Source organism: Cydia amplana, chromosome 11, assembly GCF_948474715.1.
Source record: "Cydia amplana chromosome 11, ilCydAmpl1.1, whole genome shotgun sequence".
NCBI lineage: Eukaryota > Metazoa > Arthropoda > Insecta > Lepidoptera > Tortricidae > Cydia > Cydia amplana.
Window position 1 is genome coordinate 5,294,341 of NC_086079.1, and position 21,613 is coordinate 5,315,953.

Below are 21,613 nucleotides of genomic sequence, written 5' to 3' on the forward strand. Positions count from 1 at the left end.
ACTGTAAAATTTCACTGCAAACGACGAATATAATAGATACCTGTGTAAAACTCTTCTCCTATGGCAGTAAGATAGCCCCCGCAGTAGCTGGAACATGAATAGGCTGACGTTGTGGTGGTTGAGCCCGCCGGGATGCCTTTCCATGTATTGCGATAAGTCCGTGTCCTGTATAATAAGCACAAGGTTAGAAAATTGGTCTTATCACACAGTTACATATTTTCATAGGTTTAAAAATTACGTCACTGCTTATACCCTAATAATCCAGGGTTGTGATACCGTCGTAACGTGTATCGTCACTTGTTTTTTGCGCGCATATATACCTTTGCTCGAAGATCGATAACTTTTTGCGGTTATCGTGCGGATCCACAACGAAATAGACGACTTATGATATAAATCTACTCTGGTTTTGTCTGCATTAATAGATAATTTCCGAGTCATGCCCGTTTGTTCCACGTAACCGTGATAAGACAGATATTATGGAACGAAATAGGAATTATTTTCCTGGAGCCAATCCATTAACTCCAGTGGGATAGAAAAAATGAATATCACTCCGTATCGATATTGAGTAAATCTTCGTGTTCAACTAGCAAATCAACTTATTTTATGAAAATATTTTGATTTGTTTTTTAAGTAGTCACAATGTAGTCATCAATGTAATGTGTGTGTGTGTGTATATTTAAATTATAAACTGTAATAGATATCATACACCAAAGAAAATGTGACCAAATCCACCGGTGGCTGAAGCGGGAATCGAACCTGCGTCTTCAGCTTACGGGGCGCAAAAACGCGGCTATTTCAGTTTATAAATCTTTGTGTGCTGTGAAATGTTAGATTATACGACGGAGATGCTAAGGTAGTTTCAGTATGAGTGACTCACGTAAACATTCGATCATACTTAAATCAGCCAAGCGTCGCATTTGAGTTTATTGTAATATGTTTCTAATAGGCTTGTGCCTGCTCGTTCACTACAGAGAGCGCTCCGCTCTCGGTCAATCGGTCAAACGAACTAGTTCGCTCTTTTAGTTCCTTTAGTTCAGTTCGGTCGCTGAACTTTTTGGGAGCCGGGAATGAATAGGAATCGGTTTTATACTCGATTTTTTTCCAATCTTTGGTCAGTTCAAATTGTATGATATGATTATGTCAATATTAAACATTACCTTAACACAATAAAAAAAAATATGTATATAGAAAAATATTTGATTTTCCATCATACTTTTCGGGTTTTGGCGTGTCACGTCGTTCTTTGTCTCGTTCGCACTTGTGCTAGCGTCATTTTGAACCGTATCGTTCCGTCCGTTTTCCGTTTCACTCAGTCAAGCGCTCTCCAATCCCACTGAACTAAAGGACCTAAAGATCGATTAAGAGCGCGCAAAAAGATTTAGTTCGTTTCGATCCTTCACGGGATTTCATTCCTAACAGTTCTTAGTTCGCGACCGACACAAGCCTAGTTTCTAAGGCAAATTTGAACATAGGTGTGGTATAAATAAAGCCTGAGTGCCGTTATAATATACCGGGTGGGGCCTGTTACACGAGCAAATAATTTTAACATAGATTGTACACATAGCGCTGGTGGCCTAGCGGTAAGAGCGTGCGACTTGCAATCCGGATGTCGCGGGTTCGAACCCCGGCTCGTACCAATGAGTTTTTCGGAACTTATGTACGAAATATCATTTGATATTTACCAGTCGCTTTTCGGTGAAGGAAAACATCGTGAGGAAACCGGACTAATCCCAATACGGGCCTAGTTTACCCTCTGGGTTGGAAGGTCAGATGGAAGTCGCTTTCGTAAAAACTAGTGCCCACGCCAATTACTGGGATTAGTTGCCAAGCGAACCCCAGGCTCCCATGAGCCATGGCAAAATGCCGGGACAACGCGAGGAAGATGATGATGATAGATTGTACACAAACAGTGTACCACAATAAACACAGATATAAAAAAGATTCGAGTGTGTAGGACTGTAGGTATAACAAGTATTATACAAAGGTAAGCAGATTCGTATCCCGAACGAGAGCACTCAATTAAAACGCTAAAGTTAGGTAACGAGCTAACGAGTTTGAATGAGTTATATTTGGATTTTCCATAGAAACGACGCGTCGGAAAACATTTTTCACGTATTCCGCCTTTGAGATGGATTCGTGAACGGTGAACACGAGTACTCAATTAAAACAACATCGAAGTTGGAAGTTGGGCCGGGATTAGGAGGAAAGTTCGGAAAAGAAATAAGTTTGGATAGATAAAGGGGGACGCGTTTATACTCCTATTGGGGGTTTGCGTTATGCCATTTTCCTTATAAGACTAGCTACTTAGTCTAATAGAGGGTGTGTTTTTATTTCTTTCTGATTCTGATAAATGACACTTTTGTAGACCGCAATGTGGTTATGACAAACTGTAAATCGTTCAGCGTCGTCTTGTCATGGCGGATAGGTATGATAGCATAGGCCTTATTAACCTCTAGCCGCCCATACGTCAAACCTTGCCAAGCAAAATGAAATTTTATTTTGTCAACACAAAGTTCAAATTAGAATGGAATAGGAGAGCTTTTTATAGGTCTCTGGGCGGCTAGAGGTTAATGCCTATTACTTTCAATCGCGCGATGTGAAAGTCACAGTATCCATCATTTGTGTGCAACAACTAACAATAACTATATATTTTGAATGTTTGAACCATAGAAACTCTTATCCACTAATTCTTCTCATTAACTTGGGGTCAGCGCAGTTTTCTAAATATTTTTCCTTTCTTTGTCAACCGTCAAGTAATGCCTCAAAGTGATTATTTTCTTACCACAAACTCGAAGACAAATGTGAGCGTTTCCCTGGTGTGCACGATGTCGTGCAGGGTGACGATGTTGGCGTGCTTCAGCTCCTTGAGCAGCGACGCCTCCCTGATGGTGGTGAACGGCGCGCCTTCCTCTTCTTGCAGTCGGATCTCTTTCAGTGCTACCACTTGTCGCGGTACGGATTCTTACCACAAACTCGAAGACGAACGTGAGCGTTTCCCTGGTGTGTACGATGTCGTGCAGGGTGACGATGTTGGCGTGCTTCAGCTCTTTGAGCAGCGACGCCTCCCTGATGGCGGTGAACGGCGCGCCTTCCTCTTCTTGCAGTCGGATCTCTTTCAGCGCTACCACTTGTTGCGTTAAACTGGGGAGGAGAAGCCACATTATATTCAGTTTATCTACCTCGAATAGCTACAGAATAGGTATTTGACTACTAGTCAAATCAGTTTCTTTTTTCGAACTGTCAAAATGATTTTGCTACTATGGAATTTATATGAAACACTAGCATGTGACGTCACAATCAAAATACCTACTCTTTATAGTTTTATACGGGTTTTAAAATAGAAATTGTGTCTAAAAATAACTGCTGTCTTCGTTACTCTATTAATCTTCTGGTGCTTCGTTTCATACATGATGAAAAATAATTTATTTTAAATACAGTCAAATACCCTATTATAACAGCAATTAATCATGTTCAATTGGATACCGCGGTCTGAATACTAACAAAACGTTAGAAATTAAGACAGTAAACTGTGTACAGATAGGTAGTCCCATCCAAATAATGACGCACCTCAATGCAAAAGTAGCCTTCGTGAAAGTGCATAAGAGGTATTTTACTTCACATTTCCCAATATTTTGATTCATATTACCAATATTTATTTGTTCATGTTCATTCAATCATTTATTCGCTAATAGCTAGTCCTCTGTACATAAATTAATGTTTACGTCCATCATTTGTATTGTGTTGGGTTAAACAATACATGATGCTCAAGTTTTATATGTTTTAGATATACGTATTTAATAGCAGTAGCTCTCACAGAAAGTTCAATTTACAATTGTTAAACGATGTTAATCAATTTTCTTTTAGACTTTCTACAGTTTAACTACCCAGTAAATACATATATAAAATATGTGCCATAAAATCTTTATGATGCCAGGCAACGCTTTAAAATGCCACTGGAAAACATAAATGTTAATTTAATTGCGTATCGTAAAAACATTTCAAATCTAGACGTTTTATGCAGAATACGACTTTTTTTTCATTTATATTCGTGTGCAATCGATAAAACATACAAATATAACTTCAAAATGCTTAAACACTGCCCGGTCATTGATCCTTGTATGTAATAATTAATAAACTAAATCTAAACATGGCACTAAATCGCGCTGGATTTATTTCGGTAATTCACTAATGGGGCTGAAATCATTTCTCGGTCGCGTGTGAGATTGCAGTGAACCTATTTGAGCTCTAGTTTATTGGAACTATATTGAATTAATAATCATCCTGAAGTTGTATTAGATTATAACAAGAACCTTTGTACTTTGTCACTAACGATAAATATACTACAGAACATATACAGTTGAACCCACTTTTATTTTCTGCGTAATATGACTAATATGACGTTTTACACTGGTCCCTGCAACTTGTTTTCATACATTTTTCACGGTTAATACACTTTTTTGCTTAAGACGTGTTTTGGTGTTCCCTGCATGAATATATAATCTTCATAAGCGGGTTTCACTGTATCTAAATAAGGAACCGTAGTCGATGCAATATCAATGGGCCCGATTCGGATTTTGAACTAGACATCTATTAGATATCATCAAGATGTGACAACGATGTTTTTAAGATCTAGCCTGTCAAATTTGACATTTCCGCGATTATGGAGATACTCTTGAACGATTTCCACAATGTCTAAAACGTCTCGTTATGTATTTTTAGATCTCAAAACGATTTTGAAACGATCTTAATACGATAATTTAACGTAAAAGTGACATTGGTTGCCCGAATTGAGCTGCAAAAGATAACTAGTTGAAATCTAAACTACCAGGTATCTAGTACATATCGTATCGTTCTCTTCTCTAGAACGGATCTTGTTTTCCGAATACAATATTGCATCGATATTGGTCCACGATTCGACTGTTCAAATTCCCCACTTTGCCTCCGTTTGCCTGAAATCCGGAGTCCGCTTGAATACCTGAGCGTATAAGCTATGCTGACCAACCATACTGTGTGAGCGCAATGTTGATTCGGCTGAATTTTACAAGAGGGCCAGAAACGGTGAGTTGCCAGAATCCAGGCTTTTCAAAAGGAACTGTTTTTATAAGATCAACAATGAACTGGCTTCATTTTTAGGGTTCCGTAGCCAAATGGCAAAAAACGGAACCCTTATAGATTCGTCATGTCTGTCTGTCTGTCCGTCTGTCTGTCCGTCCGTATGTCACAGCCACTTTTCTCCGAAACTATAAGAACTATACTGTTGAAACTTGGTAAGTAGATGTATTCTGTGAACCGCATTAAGATTTTCACACAAAAATGGAAAAAAAAAACAATAAATTTTTGGGGGTCCCCATACTTCGAACTGAAACTCAAAAATTTTTTTTTCATCAAACCCATACGTGTGGGGTATCTATGGATAGGTCTTCAAAAATCATATTGAGGTTTCTAATATCATTTTTTTTCTAAACTTAATAGTTTGCGCGAGAGACACTTCCAAAGTGGTAAAATGTGTGTCCCCCCCCCTGTAACTTCTAAAATAAGAGAATGATAAAACTAAAAAAAATATATGATGTACATTACCATGTAAACTTCCACCGAAAATTGGTTTGAACGAGATCTAGTAAGTAGTTTTTTTTTAATACGTCATAAATCGCCTAAATACGGAACCCTTCATGGGCGAGTCCGACTCGCACTTGGCCGCTTTTTTATAATGAGTTTATTATTTTTATTAGGGTTCCGTACCCAAAGGGTAAAAACGGGACCCTATTACTAAGACTCCGCTGTCCGTCCGTCCGTCCGTCCGTCCATCCGTCCGTCCGTCTGTCACCTAGCTGTATCTCATGAACCGTGATAGCTAGACAGTTGAAATTTTCACAGATGATGTATTTCTGTTGCCGCTATAACAACAAATACTAAAAACAGAATAAAATAAAGATTTAAGTGGGGCTCCCATACAACAAACGTGATTTTTGACCGAAGTTAAGCAACGTCGGGCGGGGTCAGTATTTGGATGGGTGACCGTTTTTTGCTTGTTTTGTTCTATTTTTTGTTGATGGTGCGGAACCCTCCGTGCGCGAGTCCGACTCGCACTTGGCCGGTTTTTTGATACGCTTAAATGACAAGAACGACGCGAACGATGTGTGGGGCCACCAATGATTGGCTTCTTATGTCTTATTTTAAAGTCAGCAGTGCTAACTTACCAACAAAACGAAGGGCCAATGACGGTACTGCAAAGGGCCATTAAGTAGTTTACCTACCCTAACACAAAAGGTCGATCTCCAAATACCTACGCGTCAATATTCAGGTCCTCAATTGTTCAAATTCCTTATCTGGCCTTAAACGTGGAGCGCGCTCGAATACCTGAGCGCATAATGCTTTAGCAATCTATCTATACTGTATGAGTGCAATGTTAACGCTGCTGAATTTTACACGCCGACCCAAAAACGGTCAGTAAGGTCAGAGTTGAGGCTCGACTTAGGGTTGTCAGGCGTAGGATTCTAGAGTTAGTCCAAGATAAGTCTGCAACGATTCCGATAGCAAACGCAGCGCAAGCGTTACTTTAAACGTCAAACTTCTATGAAATTATGACGTATAAATAATACTTGGACTGCGTATGCCACCAAAATCGTTGCAGACTTACCTTGGTCTTGTGGCCGTCGGGAATTTTCATCGTTTGTCAAATGCGACATATTTTTTAGAGGTGTACATTGCCTATTAAAGATAACCCTTTAATTTGTGATTGAAAGATGGTTTTAATGCATTCCATTTTCTACCTTTTGTAATATTCATATTCATATTCATACGATCAATTTAAATATAGATTTTCTTTTGTTTGCATTGATATAGAAAACCAAAAATACCTATTGAAATGAGAATCATCTGTCAATCACAACTACCTTAGAAATAGCTACAATACGATATTAATGTCGATCAACCTTTCGATGCCATTTAACAATAAGAAAGACAATTTATATAGGAAGGTTATATTTAGATTTGGAGTGGATCGAGTTACTTTCAATGTATGAAATAGATTTCTGAATAATCTACCTTAACCCAACTATTTTTTACGTAACTTTTTAATAATAAAAGTAAACACAACTTTGGGAACAAATCAAATTATTTTATTAAATATTTTCCAGCCGGGCAGCAAAACCTTCATAAGAGCAACAATATACTTTCATGCATACTTCATTTCTAGCAACAATATACTTTCATTCATACTTCATTTCTCGTTCGCAAGGCACAGGGCCGTGAATATTGCACGAAATGTTCCCGTACGTACAGTCAGCAGCTGAAGTTGCTAAGCGGGCGAGGCGTTCAAAATTACTTTGACGCGCTCTTATTCTCTTAACAATAAAGTCGCGTCAAGATTTTGAACATTTCGCCCGCTTATCAACTAGTGCTGCTGACTGTACGTACAATGTTAATGAGCTAGCAACTAACCAAATTGTATTTTGTCGTATTCATGGCCTCGAGAACTTTCAGTCCTTTGTGTGGAACTTTACCATGTACAGGAATGCCGGGGCTAAATCACTTTGAGAATAGTTTGGGTTAGAGATGGGCCGAATATTCGGTAATGATTCGGTATTCGGTAAGGTTTACAATATTCGTGAGCGGCCGAATTATTCGTTTAAAAAGCCCAATATTCGATTTGTCTCGTTGCAATACTGTGATCTCTTCAATCAGGTGACGTTTTCCCGTTGTCATTTAAAACATGTTTTGACTATTTGGAGACTGTAGTAAATTTATGAATATATTCAAAGAATCTTGCCTTTTGATCTGTTTGTTTCAAGGAAAGGAAGCGACTCTCATTGTTAATTAGAATGATACAGACGAATTGAATCATTTGGCCGAATATACGGTTCGGTAAGATGTGAACAGAACACTAGGCCAAATATTCGTATTCGGCAAACTCTATATTCGACCCATGTCTAGTTTCGATTGAGTGAATAGTTCGTGTGTTTGCAAAGTTCGAAAATGCTCGGCGGAGAGACACGATTGATAAATGTTGACCTTTTGGGCGTCTAAAAATAGATGCTGAATACCAGTTTTGTAATGGAAAGGGGTTGTCTCTTGATAAATAGAGGATTGGAATCGGATTTCATTGACGTCATGTCCCAAACTTTAGATAAATACGAAAGCTTTTAAGATGTATAGCTATTTGTCTACCTAACCTTAGGCGTTTTTTGCTAATATTATCGTATACTATTCAGGAACTCTTATGTACCTGTAGCTATTTAACAATACATTACAGTTTTTTTTTTTTCAATAAAGAAATTACTAAATTTTTCGAAATCTTTTATTTTTATATTCCTTTTATTTGAAGGTAGACTAAACATATGGATTTACTTAACATTATCTTAAACTAGAACTAACTTTACTCCAAGATTGTACTATTTCAGCGGCTTATTTCAGCCGGAGTTTTTTATATCATATACACGTACGTATGTCTAAATAAAGTGTTTCTTTCTTTCCTCTATCTCATCCATCTGGCTTTTCGGATGCCCTCCCCTTAATCACTTAACTTCGCACATAAAACGTACATTAACATATATTCAACTCCTCCCGCAACACGTTTACATATTTACGTTTTACATACGCCTGTGACGTCAGACGAGCTTCTTACATAACCAATACAATATTGTATGTGTCTTTAGTCTTTAGGGAAAATATTTGGTGTAAGATGTTTTCAAATCAAGTGTGATACTTGAAGCGTAAATTTATACTCCGAAGATCAATAGGATAATAAACTTACTTGTCAATGAACATTTCACCTGAATACGGCAGGCGGATGGTAATTTATTTATTTATATTTTGGAGATCCAACAGCTATCTTTACAGACTGCGGTATTCGGAAAACAAGATCCGTTCTAGACAAGAGAACGGTACGATATGTACTAGATACGTTGTAGTTTAGATTTCAACTAGCTCTCTTTTGCAGCTCAATTCGGGCAACAAATGTCACTTTTATGTTAAAATATCGTAATAATATCTTGTGGAAATCGTTCAAGAGTATCTCCAGAATCGCACAAATGACAAATTTGAATGGCTAGATCTTAAAAATATGGTTGTCGTATCTTGGTGATGTCTAATAGACATCTAATAGAAGTCTAGTTCAAAATCCGAATCGGGCCCAGAGTATCCAAATTAATAAAGAAATGGAAAGCCAATTACAGGATCACACTTCAATTATTTAGAAATCTCTCAATAGTGGTCATTGTCATGTCAAAGCTTGTGCTAAACTCTGTGAGGCCCAATTTCCAGACCATTTTCAAAACGGCCGAGCCTGCTCTAAAGTCGTTGTCAATCGGGATGGCATTATACAAGAGCGCGACGAGCAGACAGCCTAATTAGTACGAGCTTAGTTTGAGGCATGCGAGCCTAGTACCGGGGATGATTGCTTGACGTTGCATGGAGTTTAACGGCATTAATGCAGATTACTGGATGTCAGCATTGTACCTAAACAGACTGACAATACTTGTAGAAGGATGACAAGTGCAAGCAATTAATTCTACGCGAACAAAGTTGCGACAGAGACTAAATAATATTGCATATGTAGTTTATTAACCACCTTATTCATAAAACTTTACAAGCCTCATTAGGGGTCATCCATTAATTACGTCACACGTTTAGGGGGAGGGAGGGGGTCAAGAAAATGTGACATGTTGTGACATGGGGGAGGGGGGGAGTCACAAACATTGTGATGTCACTTTAACTTCATCAGTAACCGAAAATTAATTTATATTTTTTTATTCGCTGTACAGTTAAATAATGAAATTTTGGATGTAACTTTCGTTGTGTTATAAAATTACTAATATTTACATATCAAAAATATTTTTTTATTAAAAAAATAATGCCGAGTTAATATTGTCGATTTCGTTGAAAACAAAATTGCCTAAAATGTGACGTCACACCAGGGGGGGAGGGTTTGCAAAATGTGACCAAGTGTGACAAGGAGGGGGGAGGGGTAAAAAAACCTAGAAATTCGTGTGACGTAATTAATGGATGATCCCTTAAGTTAATTCACGTTTTATCCCTCTCTTTCAAATACTTAAGTCAAAATATTAAGACAAATGATTAATATCTAATTGAGGTTTGTAGCGCGCTAATGAACAACGCCATCAGTCATTATCTATGGCGAGCTCCAAGCAGTGCCTTTGAATATGTAACAAAAGGCGTATGATAATGATTACAATCGATAGAGGAATGCCATCAAGCTACCATAACGGCCGGTAACATTGAATTTGATTGAATGGTTGCCAGTTGTTGTTGTTGTTGCCAGATTACAATACGGCGGACGTCACACACTGTCCACAAGTTCAGTGCTGCATGCGAACGCGTGCGTCATTCATGCATAAACATTATTATTATTAAAACTAGGTATTCAACGCCCTTAAGTAATTGTTATCGCACCTTAAGTAATTGCTAGGCCAGTCTATCTCGCGGCGAGATACTGTCGCGGCAATCATGTGCTAGCCCGGCTAAGCGGTATTTTAACTCATCAACTTAGCACTTTCCCGGTTGCATTCTAAAGGTGCCAGATGCCGCAATAGCAGCTTTATGCCAAAAACGGTCGCTGGCACCAGTTACTACATAAATAGTGTTACTTCACCTCTACATGCGAAATTATTGGTTGCAAACATAGCATTTTAGTCATAAATTTGGTATATGTATGTACTAGTTTTGTTTACTATTCTTAAAAAAAAAAACATAATCAACCTCGTAGGACTTAAATTGCATATCCGTTACCTTTGCTATAAGGGTTGTTAGTTTCATTAATGGATTCTTCCTTTATTTCAGAAATGCAACATAGAGCATCACCCAATCTGTGGTCCTGTTCCTATCCCCAGGGCAGACTAAGTGGACCAAGGCCCGCTTACGGAGTCCACCGGGTTTGTTAAAAAGTTTGCAGTCTAGTCCGATTGCGTGCGAGCTTTCGACCGCGCCCGCCGCGCCGGGTTTTATACCTTTTGTTGGATTGAGTTTTGTTTTTCGTACCTATAGAAAGTACACACTATTTTTCGAATGGAATATTTTTATGTGTACCTACCTACGTTTTGCTCTTGTGATAGCTCGACTGGAAGAGGATTTTAGCATAGATAACTATGCTAACCGTTTTATATCTTGTGGCACATATTTTATAATTTTCCTTACAATATACTTTTACTCACGACTTAGTTACGTTAGATACCGAGTAAAGTGAAAGACGTAATTAATACAAAATAGGCGTATTCGGTTCAGCAGATGAGATACTCGTACAATGCTTTAACTTATTGCCGTACATTTGTCGCGTAGAGTGCTTTCTAGCGGGCATCTAGTAAATAAATAGGGAACGATCTGTTATAATATGTGTTAGGGATTTTTATTTTTGCCCTTCTGTTGTTTGATTCAGACCAAGATTATTTATTGTAGATGGATTAGTTATATGGCAGAGTGGATAAAAGACGTGGGGGAGATGTATTGTATCTATTATCAAAGAAAATCATTTTACGAACAAGAAAAAGAAATCGCAAACAGCTTCAAAAGAAGTAATTGCTCTAAGCATGAGTTATGTGCAATTTAGCATTTACCAATAAATGCGTGTCATATCTTATATGTCTTAAATCAAATAACAGATTAGGGTCGAAATCTTGGATTAGATCTTAGGCCAATCAGTTTAAAAATTGAGCATTTATTTTTTGCAATGCCAGGTCCGCTTTTCTATGCTGGTACAGTCGCCATCAGATATATCGGAGCGGCCACGGTGCTCACAAATATCTGAACACGCCTCTATTGTCAAGGCGTTAGAGTGCGTGTTCAGATTTTGTGAACACCTTGGCCGCTCCGATATATCTGATGGCGACTGTACCTTTTGTACATACTTAATTATATTTAAAGTGAATAAAACATGATACTTACTTGCTATACCCTTTATAAACCGTGGCGTAGGATCCCTCGCCCAGCTGCTCCAGCTTTATGTAGGCTTCGGATTTGCCGAACGGAGAGTCACCCTGCCGGCAAAAAATACACGTTTATCACTGGAGTCTGAAAAGCCTGCAATTTATGAGCCATCTGCTGGTTGACAAGATGTGTTTTGACATTAAAGTCTGTGCGGAAAGAGAAGAGTCGTGGAATATATGGGGCCCAATACATTCCAAGACTCTTCTCTTTCCGCAAAGACTCTATCATTTAATTCGTTAATAATAGATAACAAAAAATTAAGCGTATTAAAACGTGTATTTTGTGTAAAATACTAGTAGATATTTGTTATTTTCACAATTACCCCGTTTTAGAAATACATACCTTACACCCCAATGCATCTTGCAAAAGTAGGTATTCTTAACTGCTCTGACAATACAATTAAACGGCATTCATTTAAGGTGGCGGCGTGACACAGAATAGCGCTCAGAAGCAAAATTGAAATATAAAAAAAACAATTATTATTGATATGATACCTATTACCTACTTGCAGCGCATCTCGCGCGTACGAATATTTAATTACAAGCAAGGACATATGAAGCAAAAATGGGATCAAATTAACACAATTTGTAAGTTCAAATTGGCTTCCAGATTTCCCGGTCGGAGTCGCCCCGCCGGTGCCGACGAAAACAAAAATAACCATTTATCAGCGAAGTCTGAAAAGCCGATAATTTACGACGCCCCGTGGATGTCAGCTAGTGTTGCCACTTTTTTAAATTAAATTAACTGATATGAGTTATCACAATGGTATGCCAAACAAATGATGTTTACACAAAGTGATGGATACTGCTAGTTATTATGGGTAGAGTAGGTTTATTTAATTTTTTTAACGATAATTTGAAGCCGTATTATCACGAGTTTTAAAAAGGCCATCCTGTAAATTAGATAGGTATGTTTGTGTATTGTGTATAACTACTGAGGTGCCGTCGGAAAGTCGAAACAAAATCGGAACCTCCTCTCATTTTTTTAATGCGGTCGTTTTTTTTGAAAATTTTCCTGACTTTTCGAGACATTCACATCTGTGGTTATCACCATCTAAAAACAAAAACAACGGCAACGGTCTCAGTATAATAATTTTGTATGACGAGAAACTTCGAAAACCAACATTTGGCGAAATGAAATTGTATAAAACTTAGTCTCTGCAAGCTATAGGTATTGTCAGAGCCATCCATTCCCATTACTTCTAATGTTAAGTATATCAAGGGCAATAAGCGCCCATACACCATTAATGGATCAATGGATTGTAATTTGTAATATGTATAGGTTGATTCATGATTCCCGAAAGCTGGCGCGGATTTTATATGAAAATGTTGATAGTTCAGAGCTGCCATGATTGGCAGAGGAAGCGCTGGTGGCCTAGCGCCACCAAGAGCGTGCGACTTGCAATCCGGAGGTCGCGGGTTCGAACCCCGGCTCGTACCAATGAGTTTTTCGGAACTTATGTACGAAATATCATCTGATATTTACCAGTCGCTTTTCGGTGAAGGAAAACATCGTGAGGAAACCGGACTAATCCCAATACGGGCCTAGTTTACCCTCTGGGTTGGACGGTCAGATGGCAGTCGCTTTCGTAAAAACTAGTGCCCACGCCAATTACTGGGATTAGTTTCCAAGCGGACCCCAGGCTCCCATGAGCCGTGGCAAAATGCCGGGACAACGCGAGGAAGATGTTGATAGTTCAGAGTTGTTATGAATCAACTTATATTTAGTTAGTTAAGTCATGAGTTAAGTCAGCAATCACACGGGTCGTTCGTTTCAATTCGTGTCGTTCGTGTGCAAACATTTTGATGTATTGATCAGTATCAGTGGTCAGCGACATGAATGAACTTTGCCAACATTCAGTATTTTATGCGCCAATAAATCTACGCTCAATGTGGCGAAGCCCGTCATACGGACTATTCCGTCTACTAGCGTTTTTCTCGAACAACGAACAAAATTGATAATTTCATCGACAGCGGATTTCATCGAAAGCAGCGATTGCTTTTATAGTTTCAGCAATCAAAAGCAGATGTTTTTTCCTACGATTGAAAATCAAAGAAATATACGCTCGTGGACGGAATAGCCCCTATGACGGAATTAGCCACATTGACCTTAGGTAAATTTAACTATGTACTGCATAACCCCTTGATTTACCCTTTCTTGTTTTCCAAAGCCTATTTCCAGTAAACAATTTAAACCATCATTGTGTTACCGTAATGGAATTCTTTATTTAATGAGAATTAAGGGTGAACCACACAAGTAATCCTAAGTAGGGAGCGTACCACTTAACACATATTAAGTGGTACGTGGATCAGACCTTTGTCCATTATATGGCCCACTTTATACTAGTTAAGAGCCTAATGGGCCAATCTCACCATCGAGCCTTCCTAAGGTTTAAAAGTGGAGTGGTTAATAATCTTTAATAAAATCGACTTTATAAAAGGACTATATAATTGGAAACTATAGAAAAAATATATACAGGGTGCCATTTGAGTCGTGATCAGTATGTGTTTCTAACTCCATAAACAACGAGCAATTTAATGCCCCTACTCTTACTAAAATCAGACAATTTATTTCTTATTTTTTGTTTATTTTTTGTCATTTATTTTACTTTTATAAGTGAATTTAGGATATTACAACGGCTTATTAAGATATTTAAATTAGTAAATTGAATCGCTTCTTTGAATCGGAACAGTCATTGACATCAATTTTGTCATTTGTCCCAGTTAGAAATAAAATTTACTTCATTTTTCATTTGAAATATCTTACAAAGCTGGTTAAATACCACATTGCCACTTGTAAAAGTAAAATAAATGACAAAAAATAAACAAAAAAATCAAAATAATCTTGTCTGATTTTAGTAAGAGTAGGGGCATTAAATTGCTCGTTGTTTATGGAGTTAGAAAAACCGGCCAAGTGCGAGTCGGACTCGCGCACGGAGGGTTCCGCACCATCAACAAAAAACAAGCAAAAAAACGGCCACCCATCCAAGTACTGACCCCGCCCGACGTTGCTTAACTTCGGTCAAAAATCACGTTTGTTGTAGGGGAGCCCCACTTAAATCTTTATTTTATTCTGTTTTTAGTATTTTTTGTTATAGCGGCAACAGAAATACATCATCTGTAAAAATTTCAACTGTCTAGCTATCACGGTTCGTGAGATACAGCCTGGTGACAGACGGACGGACGGACGGACGGACGGACAGCGGAGTCTTAGTAATAGGGTCCTGTTTTTACCCTTTGGGTACGGAACCCTAAAAAAACATATTACTGATCACAACTCAAATGGCACCCTGTATACGGAGTTCTGAGGTAACAAACATACAAAAAAATACGGCCGAATGGATAACCTTCTCCTTTATTCGGTTAAAAAACTCGATGACTAGAAGGAAAAGTACGAAAGCCCGATTAGGAAAACCACTAACTTGAATAGGAGTCGATTGCCTTTTGTTTTTGTATTATTTCTGTTAACTTATACTTATATTTCCGAGCTCATATAACCCGGCAACCTTCAAATCAAGGGTGAACAGGCACCTTCTGGGCAGACTCGCTCCATCGTAGGCCACGTCTTCGCCCCGGCTAGTCTGTGGCCATGAGTAAGCCCATTTTTAATAAAAAAAAAAAAACTTAGATTAATATTTAACAAAATATTAATCATTAACTCGCGGTATGTCAATTGTTGGCAATTTCTAAGCAAATCTGATTTTATTGATAAACATTCTACGGCAACGGAAGTACAGTAGGCTTAGCACAGGAGCGCCACGACAGCATCTCCGGGAGGTTGAATACTGAACTGACAAAAAACATTTATCTGCGGAATACTGGTTAATGGATACGTATTTTAAGATGGCCACTTTTTCGCGAGGAGCTTAATTTGATTAGGAAATACGTCATTTCCGACTCTTAACTTAACCCGAAACAGCAAGCGTAAAGTTGATACAGACAATCTTAAAACAGGAGGTAATATTTTTTGATGACAAGCGGTAACTGACGGGTAAGGAAAATCATTATTCTGAGCAACAACATAAAAGTATATCCAGTAACAAAAATCTTGCGAAGAGAACCGAAAACAGCTTAAACAAAGCCGAGCGATGATAAACAAGAAGTATCATCTTCTAAAGTTTGTTTCTTAAGTCAAATGGCAATTGTTTCTTAAACCTTCTTAGCGTGTGTTCCGAAATTTTGTCACATCTCAGTTAGGTAGGGGGCTGTTCATAAATTACGTCATCTATTTTTAGTTCTAATAAAATCATCCAAAAATCATGCTTCAAATGACCCCGTTTCCTCCTACGTCATCGTCATGCTACCATCATCCGATGTCCAGATCCCCCCCCCCCCCAATTTGAAATGACGTAATTTATGAATAGCCCCTAGCCTGCTCGGCAACATCATCCCAATAATTGGAACAGGCACTAGTTTTTACGAAACCGACTGCCATGTCATCCCGTTCCGTCCAACACAGAGGGCAAACTATGCCTCACCCATACTACGAGGGGTATTCAAAATATTCTCGGTATGAGAATGAAAACAAACAAGTACGAAAAGTTTGATATTTTTATTTTTCAATATACTCCCCCCCTATGTTCATACACTTAAAAGATCGATCAATTATTTTTTTTAATCCTGCATAAAAATATTTTTTATCTTTGGTGTAAAAATGCTCCTCCACTGCCGCCTTCAATGCTTCATCATCGGAAAATTTATTTCCACGCAGATCCTTTTTAAGATTGGGGAACAAAAAGAAGTCGCTGGGGGCTAAGTCCGGACTATACGGTGGGTGAGTAACAGTTTCAAATGAAATGAACTTTAAAGGGCCGTCACAATAGATCAATAATTGGTCGACGTGACACTCAAAGGCCCGATACCACCCCAATAATAATAAATAACAGTTTCAAACCCACATTCAACAATAGCTGCCTTGGCAATATGAGCAGTATGGACGGGGGCGTTGTCATGCAGAAGCATAACACCTTTGGTTAACTTTCCTCGCCTCTTTTCTTTGATTGCATCCTTTAATTGACGTAGAATGTTAGCGTAGTACTGTCCTGTGATATTTACACCTTTTTCTTTATAATCGATCAGTAATACTCCTTCACAATCCCAAAATATCGTAGCCATGACCTTGCCAGCTGAAGGGATGACCTTGAACTTCTTGGGATGAGCTGAACCCTTAATGTGCCACTGCATGGACTCTTGTTTACTCTCTGGGTCATAATGATGAACCCAGGTTTCATCTCCAGTAACTATTCTTTGCAGCACCTCATCAGGATTTTCACCGCACAGGTCAATAAAATCGGAACAACAAGCTACACGCATGTCTTTTTGAAGCCGAGTCAGCATTCGCGGAACCCATCTTGCACTTACTTTTGACATATTAAGATGGTCATGGATAATATCATGTACGGTACCAATAGAGACATTGGTTACTTGTGCTATAGATTTTACCTTCACTCGACCATCTTCCAATATAAGTTTTTCCACTTTATCAATATTTTCTTGTGAAGTAGCTACTACAGGCCGGCCAGGTCTAGGGTCGTCTTCAACACTCTCCCTTCCACGTCTTAACTCGCTTGACCACTTTTGAATGGTAGATAAAGAAGGAGCAGACTCACGGTAAACACAATCCATTTCCTCTTTTATGGTTTTTTGATTTTTACCCTGTTTTGTCAAGAATTTTATCACGCATCGATGTTCTAATTTAGTTAACATTGTCAATTCCCACATGATGTTCATGTTTGTTCAGCAATTGCAGAAAAACAAAAGAACATCTCGGTTCGAATTATACTTTTTTTTAATGTCAATGAATAAACCTTAGCGGCCAGTAACGAAAGAAATTTTAGAAGAGGTTGTAAGATATCAATACCGAGAATATTTTGAACGCCCCTCGTAATAACATTATAAATGCGAAGGTAACTTTGTATGTTTGACTTTGACTGTTACCTCTTCACGCTTAAACCGCCAAAGTGTATTAGATGAAATTTGGCATCTCTTTGAGGCTCTAGGAAGGACGTAGGATAGTTTTTAAGGTTCCGTACCCAAAGGGTAATTATCTATCATCTTCATCATGCCACGGGCAGAGGCTAGAGGTATTCGCTGTTGTGTTTTATAATTGTTGCTATGTATTTTTCATGACACTATGATTTAACTGTAAATATTGTATTAACTTGTAAAAGAGTCCTTGAGGCCTACTTGCAGAATAAATAGATAGATAGAATACTCTTTATTGGCACACCTCAGTATAAAGATATAAAATAAGTTTTTGGCAAAAATTTCATTTTTGGTACGAGCTTTTATCGCTTACTGTACTTTTCTTACGACATACAACTAATACTCATCGAGACAATTCTAAAACACCCTAACACAAGTAGGTTGCGTTGTTTCATCACAGAGTTCCTATGGCCTCCTTCTATCTCCAACATCATTTTGAATTTATACCAGTTTCCTCAGGAAGATTATGCTCGCTGAAAAGCACAGTCAAATGGCATATTATGATAATTCGAGGAAGATTTCAGCTAAAGTATGTTTCGTGTCTCCGAGTTATATAATATAACACAGTTAAGTCACAATTGTCTGTTTGTTTGCTGGTTTCGATTACGGAAACGGTTCCCAACACTGTTTCGCTTTCTTGGTAGCGTCTGTCTAAATATTTGAATTGCCTAATGGGTATGTGGATGCACTTTGGAAAGTACAGTCTCGTATATGTTGGTATGGTAATTGCTTCTCGTGTTTTAGCTTGTTTGTGACTTTATAATATGATATACTGTTTATATCGACACTTAAGTTTCTTGTCTAAATAAAGAAATATACATAGGTACCCGAAAGTAAACACGTATGTAGATATTTTTTAACTTTTAATAGCTTAACATAAATATGTCTACATGACAATTTTATTTGCAAAGACGAATATTTTATCTCTGTGTGTATGTGGAGTGGAATAATACAGTATCCATGCAAGCTGGTAATATTCGGTGTAACAAGAATTACGAACCAATTTGCCTTAAATCATTATAAGTATTGTCGTATTATCAAATTTCGGTCTAATATTTCTAAAATTAATGTCATTTTACACACGAGAAGTTATTAATGAAATGTAGCTGTCAAAAACAATGAATCATCACATTACATTTCGAAATGATTGTACGTAGGTACTATTAGGTATATTATATGTACGACTGCATGTATACGCCTGTACTGTACGATAACCACAATTCCCTCAAGGCAGTTTACACCCACACTACCCGATTCGGATTTTGTACCTATAATAGATAGATATCTATCATCTATTAGATATCTTTTAGACATCGCCGAGATATGATAACGATGTGTTTAAGATCTAACCTGTCAAATTTGACATTTCCGCGATTCTGGAGATACTCTTGAACGATTTCCACAAGATATTACTTGGAGATATAATTAACATCTAAATTCTAATAGATATCTAACACGATCTATCGTAAAAGTGACATTGGTTGCCCGAATTGCGCTGCAAAAGAGAACTAGTTGAAATCTAAACTATAACGTATCTAGAATGGTTCTAGTACGTGTCGTCTCTTGTGAATATCTTGAAGTTCGAATGCGGCAGTAGTTTAGCATATAATGCTATCGTTTACGCGGGAATTGTTCAAGATCGTAGCGACAATCCGCATTTAGTGCAAATTGGACCGAACTTCGTGATCGATCAACGTCACCATGATCCTTACTCGGCCTATTTGTATAGGCAGACACTAGTCAATTGTAAAGACTGACAATCTTAATAAAAAAATCTTGATTGAGGTAGCGCCACAAAAAAGTACGCGCCGTACGCTTGGCGCCTATTTCATCAAGTTGACAATTGACATCTGACATTGATAATTTCCTGTACATTTCTGGATCGGTAAGTAACGACGGTACATAGCGTCAATGATAACTTGTTGGACTAGCAATGTACGGTGAATTTTCAATGTCTGGCAACAATATCAGCGTGGTGAAACAGGGCCCTGATGGTCAGCGTATTCATAGTCTAAGCACGCTTGCCACTTCAGAAGTATTACATGCACATTAATACCTACGCATATAAGTAACTGAAAGGAAAACGATCGGTGTCCCTCACTGTCAACACGGACTAGGGAAGCTGTGGCAACCTTGGACAGTCTTTACAATTTACTCGTCTCTAATATAGGGGAGACCAAAGCTCCATCTATCACCATTCTGTAATACGGGACTTTCATTACAAACGACCGCACTCACGGATAACTGGCTAAGAGTGCGCGCGATATATTTCACCGGATAAAACTTTATTCGAGAGATAAATATAAGTTGTCCTGTTATTTTCTTAGAGAACGCTTTATATATACTTTCTGTTGATCGATACACGGGTCCGTAAAATCCTTACCTAAAGGTGATTTATAAGATGTAATATTTACGTCGTTATCGTATATCTTCATTTATTTTATTTAATCAGAACAAGATTTCAAAATGAATGCAAGATCTTGTGGTCTTTTGTGCGCGCAAAATCCTTCAGTTATGTATAGTTTAGGAGGCCGCTTCGGCCTCATGATTATCTGTGCGACTTTTCATTAAGCAACTTCCATTAAAATGAATGGAGTACTAACCCCAAAGGCACTAAACCGCTTCGTACGTCGGTTGGAGTGGTCGTGCGCGAGGAACGCTTCGGACTTGGGTCTAGGGGGCCGTTTCGGCCTCATGACTACCCGCGCGTCCTCCCGCGCCCCCTCGTCCAGTAGTTTCGAGTCCGACGAGACTGATAGTTGTCTCCGCACCCGGTACTCCCCGTTGGCACCGCTATTCCAATCTGTTGACAAGAAAAAACAAGTTACTTAAAGCTTATTATAAGAAAAAACTTAAAGTTTTATAAAAAAGCTTCTGACGTTTTGTCGTTCATCCCTTAAATTATAAGGTAAACTAGTTATTTTAGCAAAATAGTCTTCAAAGTGATCCAAATTAAATAAAGAAAGATAGATATCTCGGGTTGGAAAATAAAACTTAAGACATACATAATTCATGTCAGTAAATGAAATGAAGATGTTATAGTTTGTAACATTTATTTTTAAAACAGGAGACGTTCCTAAAATATTATCTCAAGAGAAACAAGATGATCTACAAAAAATAGTATATGTCATAAAATGCAACGACGCTATTTCGTGTTTAAGAGCATTCAAACATTACACAGCATGGAGCGTAACTACACCATTTGGAACCGATGACGACAGCAACAAGTGGCTCTTACTTTGTGATGTTATGCCAGCGTACTAACAAGTTACGATTCAAAGTAAATACGAATAAATCGTTATTGAACTGATCAAATCCTCCATTCCAAGCATTTTATCACAGCTTTGTTCGCAACATTGAAACATTATCGGCAGTCTGACAGCTATAAAAGTTCGAAAAGACATTTAGTTCCTTCCGAGATAAAGACGCCTGATGATGATAACATAAATAAAAGATCATTCAACGAATCTGAATTCAGTTGGCACACTTGTTCCCCTCATATTTCGCCAATGAATTATCGAAGCACTCTAAAATACAAATGTTGGGAGGCTCGGCAATGACAGGCTGGAGCTCCTGACACAATTTCTCCCGAGCACTTAGCAAGCAAATTAATTCAGGGTAAAAACGCGGCGACTGAACCGCGACGTTCTTTGGAAGCTATTTTTCACGTCTCGATATTCGCGCCAAGGGGC

The 21,613-nt window shown here is 38.2% G+C and overlaps 1 protein-coding gene across 1 annotated transcript in view; it reads right to left on the reverse strand.

The window, feature by feature from the left end:
• LOC134652311 (cyclin-dependent kinase 14) overlaps positions 1–21,613 on the reverse strand; it is a 132,944-nt gene that overhangs the window by 4,101 nt on the left and 107,230 nt on the right. Inside the window, exons 4-7 of the mRNA XM_063507483.1 lie at positions 20,525–20,724; positions 11,896–11,987; positions 2,967–3,141; positions 41–165 (exon numbers count right to left, since the gene is read on the reverse strand). Coding sequence (XP_063363553.1) covers positions 41–165; positions 2,967–3,141; positions 11,896–11,987; positions 20,525–20,724 — 592 coding nt within the window. The remainder of the gene's footprint in view (positions 1–40; positions 166–2,966; positions 3,142–11,895; positions 11,988–20,524; positions 20,725–21,613) is intronic.